This window comes from Morus notabilis, unplaced genomic scaffold (genome assembly GCF_000414095.1).
Source record: "Morus notabilis unplaced genomic scaffold, ASM41409v2 Scaffold1460, whole genome shotgun sequence".
NCBI classification, from domain to species: Eukaryota; Viridiplantae; Streptophyta; class Magnoliopsida; order Rosales; family Moraceae; genus Morus; species Morus notabilis.
Genome location: NW_010362372.1, coordinates 83,219 through 87,187, shown reverse-complemented (window position 1 = coordinate 87,187; position 3,969 = coordinate 83,219). Strand labels below are relative to the sequence as shown.

The 3,969-nt window shown below is 33.4% G+C and overlaps 1 protein-coding gene across 4 annotated transcripts in view; it reads left to right on the top strand.

Annotated features, from left to right (window-relative positions):
- The first annotated feature begins 490 nt into the window (after positions 1-490).
- LOC21397226 (histone-lysine N-methyltransferase ASHH1) overlaps positions 491-3,969 on the top strand; it is a 6,384-nt gene continuing 2,905 nt past the window's right edge. The window contains exons 1-8 of one of the 4 annotated variants that reach the window (XM_024168019.1): positions 491-597; positions 723-819; positions 1,294-1,351; positions 1,463-1,619; positions 2,953-3,030; positions 3,326-3,410; positions 3,498-3,591; positions 3,739-3,937. In XM_024168019.1, coding sequence (XP_024023787.1) covers positions 786-819; positions 1,294-1,351; positions 1,463-1,619; positions 2,953-3,030; positions 3,326-3,410; positions 3,498-3,591; positions 3,739-3,937 — 705 coding nt within the window. In that variant the 5' untranslated portion in view covers positions 491-597; positions 723-785. Of the gene's footprint in view, positions 608-722; positions 820-1,286; positions 1,352-1,462; positions 1,620-2,943; positions 3,031-3,325; positions 3,411-3,497; positions 3,592-3,738; positions 3,938-3,969 lie in introns of all 4 variants that reach the window. The other 3 variants (XM_024168017.1, XM_024168018.1, XM_024168020.1) reach the window with 3 other exon arrangements.

Sequence of the window (3,969 nt, the reverse complement as noted above, 5' to 3'; positions counted from 1 at the left end):
TTTTTTTTTTTTTAAGGATAGTTTGGTCATTTTAAAGATCAAAATCAATTATTGATTGAGATAAGAGATATAATTATATATTAAATTTAATTTGAAGAAATACATTTAATGAGATTAAAAGTTGAATGTATAAATTTTAAATAAAACTAAAATATAAGGTATAAAAATGTAAATATCTTAAATATTAAAATTGTACTTTCATAGTGTTTAAAATGATCCGCCAAAGACCAAGCTCATCCTATAAACTCCTAAATTTTGAGCATATTAATATTTAATATCTGAATTTTTAATTTTGACATGCCCCTGATTTTAATCTCTAACAATAAAATTGACAATAAATTTAGCGTAAATAGATGAAGCAACTACCACATTTTTTTAGCTGTAAAATGTCCATTTTACCGAGTAATAAAAAAAAAATCCCAATAGCCTCTTCAAATGATGACTCTCATAAATATTTTCAAAATAAATAAAGAAACAAACAAACAAATAATTGCAGGGATCGAACTGGCCTTCCGTACTTCAAGACAGCTTCAATTCTAAGGGCGGGTCCTTCGTTTCAGCATAAAAAAAAAGGGAAAGATTTTTTCGGCCTCGAAGGTTTAATTTTGTATGATTAATTTATTTGTTTACAAAGTAGTTGCAGATAGTAATTCCGTTAAATTCAGTTGGTGACAGTTCTTAATCTTGTTTGATTTTTAATTGGATTTCTCTGTTTGCGTTAGGGTTTTTCTTTAGGGACGTGCGAAATGATTGGGAAAGTTGAAGGTAGGATTTAGAATACGACGATGTTTCTCGGTACCTTCTGTACCTATTCCAATGGTAATTCCTCTGTTTTCTTCATTACTTTTGTTATTATTAGTTATTATTGTTACTTACATTTTTCTTCTCAGATGATATTTTTGTGTTTTTGTTGTTTTATATTTATACTTATGGAGAAGTAGAACTGGGTTTCCCTCCTAAATTCCAATTGGTTCCTCATTTCTTTTTGGCTTTTCAATTTTTTGTACTTTTGCGTAATTTAGAAAAATATGATGAGAAACAAAAGGAAAAAAGAAAATCATTTTTGGTTATGGGGTGTGACTGGGTGTCTAATAATTTGATATGTTATTTTTCTATTTGTGTATATACAAGATTAAGAGTTGCTAGCATGTTACATAATTTTGCTTCCAGAAACCGAGTGCTTTAAATTTAGTATGTTCATTTTCTAGCTTCATGTCTTTGGAATTTTATTTTGTGTTTTTGGGTTTTAAATCTTACAAAGAAAGTAACTTCATCTTTGTTCGAAGGCTCAAGATAGAGAAGAACAGCCAGATTACATACACACATACCAAAATGATTTCTCATATCGCAAGTAAGACCACTTTATCTGCATTTTTTTTTCCTTTATCATATTAGTTTAGTACAATATTGTCCTTTAAAAAGAGAAGAAAAAAACCATTTTGGTGTGTACATTTTTGTTTAGACACAAGAAGCAGAAGGAGGAAGATATTGCTATATGCGAATGCAAATATGATATAAGCCAACCTGAAAGTGCATGTGGTGAGACTTGCTTGAACGTACTTACCAGCACTGAATGCACTCCTGGCTTTTGCCTTTGTGGTTATTATTGCAAGAATCAGGTAGATATATTCTCTCTCATTCTCTCTCTATCCTCCGCGAATTCTTCTATTTTGATGTTCTTGTGCTCTTTTAATTTCTTTCTGTTATTACCTATTTTTGGTGCCGCAGCATATTCACTTTTCTGTCATATTGGCCAGAAATGTTTAGGAGCCACTTTCTATACATTCAATTGTCAATACGCTTCGCCTTATTCTGTGTTATGGTTTTTATTTTTGGCACTACTTTATATATGGTTAAAAGTTGCTTCACCCTCCTAAATCACCTTCTAAATTGTCGAATCCTTGATTTTAGCAAAGTCATTTTTGTAGAATCGAAATATGGCATACTTTTTACATATGACATTCACTTCCACTCTTGTTCTCACATGTATGAAATTGTTCTTGGCTTCTTGCTGGAAATTCCATAGACATGCAGGTAGTTCTTATTTGAGGACTACAGGTTGTGCAAATGAATCAGCTTAGGATTTTAACCAAGACGAAGGATTTGGCTTAGGGATTGTGAGGATAAGATATGAAGAAAGTTATATGTTAACCGGGTCTCTGGATGTATCTATTCATAGTACTAGAGAGAACATGAATATGAAGAGAAAAGAGGTGGAAATTTTTAGGCTGATATGCCCTTGGTAAACCAACTTACTCTATTTTGTTAAGCAAGCTCTTACCAAAGCTTGTAGCATTACAAAGGTCTGCTAAGCCTTAGATAAACCTTGGAAACCATGCAGTAGTGCATCTCAAACCCTACTAGCCACTATTCTTTTGCATATTCTTCTTGCTAAGAAGAATGCCCATGTTGTGGAAATTTCATCTAGAGGATGATGGATTACTTGTATAACATCGAGCTTGTACAATGCTCAAGGGTACTAGGTTGACCAGCTGGAGAAACTTTTGATTTAGTATGGGTCTGAACAATGGATTCAATAAGTTCTTGCCATTAAATATCTCGTTATGCTGGCTACTAAAACATTGTAATGAAAGCCCATAAAAATGAGAACCTTGGAATTACTTGGGATGCTTGTGCTCGTAAGAAATAATTACAAGGTGACCCATTAGTATTTAGCAGTAGTGGAACTTTGGGCAAAGTTATTTCCTCTGATATGAGATTGTGAGCTAACATTTTATTAGGACCACAATTAGGAAAATCATGGACTAATAAAAAAGATTAGAAAACACATGAAAACTTTCCTGAAATGTTTTGGGACAGTTTTATGTTTAGAATACATATCTAGGTGTTTAAACTTTTATGTTTCCTGTTTAATTGCTGTGAAACTACTATCTGGTCTTTTTTTCCCTCTCTACGTGCGTCTTTTCACTGAACGGTTGACAGAGATTTCAGAAATGTGAATATGCCAAGACAAAGTTGTTCAAAACCGAAAACCGTGGATGGGGTCTTTTAGCTGATGAGGATATAAAGGTAATGGTTTGCATTCGATTAAGTTTTACAATCATCAATGATAATTTAGTAGATACTAAACTCTTTCCAACATTCACTTTTTCTTATCTAAATTCTACGTGGTGTTGGCGTGTAACGTATCATATCCTTGGCACGTTAAGAACACTAGTAACTTCCATTAGTGGACACATTTAAACTTTGAAGCTCGATGAAGTCTCTAATTGAACTCAAAATTGATTTAAAACCTTTTTCTCACCATGCTTATCAAGAGTCTTAATTCGTTCAGTACCATTCACAAGATTGGTTCATAATGCAGAAAGGACAATTTGTTATTGAGTACTGCGGAGAAGTCATATCATGGAAGGAAGCAAAGAGAAGATCACAAGCTTATGAAATTCAAGGTAGTGCTTCAAAGTTACATACATATTATATGTCCACATTATCTTTTATTGAAATCAAGCTTACTATTTCTGCGCGGCTTGCTGCAGGTGTCAGGGATGCGTTTATAATCTCTCTTAATGCCTCTGAAACTATTGATGCCACTAGAAAAGGAAGCCTTGCGAGGTTTATAAATCATTCATGGTGAGCCACTTCAGCAGAATATTATTGGAATAAATAGATATTTATATGCAAAATTGATTTATTGTTCTCTACTTTTTTTTTTTTAATATGTATTTATATAGTGGTAAAATATAGGTAGTATTGCCTTTTTTTTTTCTTTGTTTGCAGCCAACCGAACTGTGAAACAAGGAAGTGGAATGTCTTGGGGGAAGTAAGAGTTGGAATATTTGCTAGGCAAGACATAGCCATCGGAACTGAACTGGCATACAACTACAATTTTGAATGGTATGGTGGTGCCAAGGTCCGCTGCCTTTGTGGTGCAGCTAGCTGTTCTGGGTTTCTTGGGGCAAAATCTCGCGGATTTCAGGTAATCTAGCTTACTTGTCGCATACAGCCCCC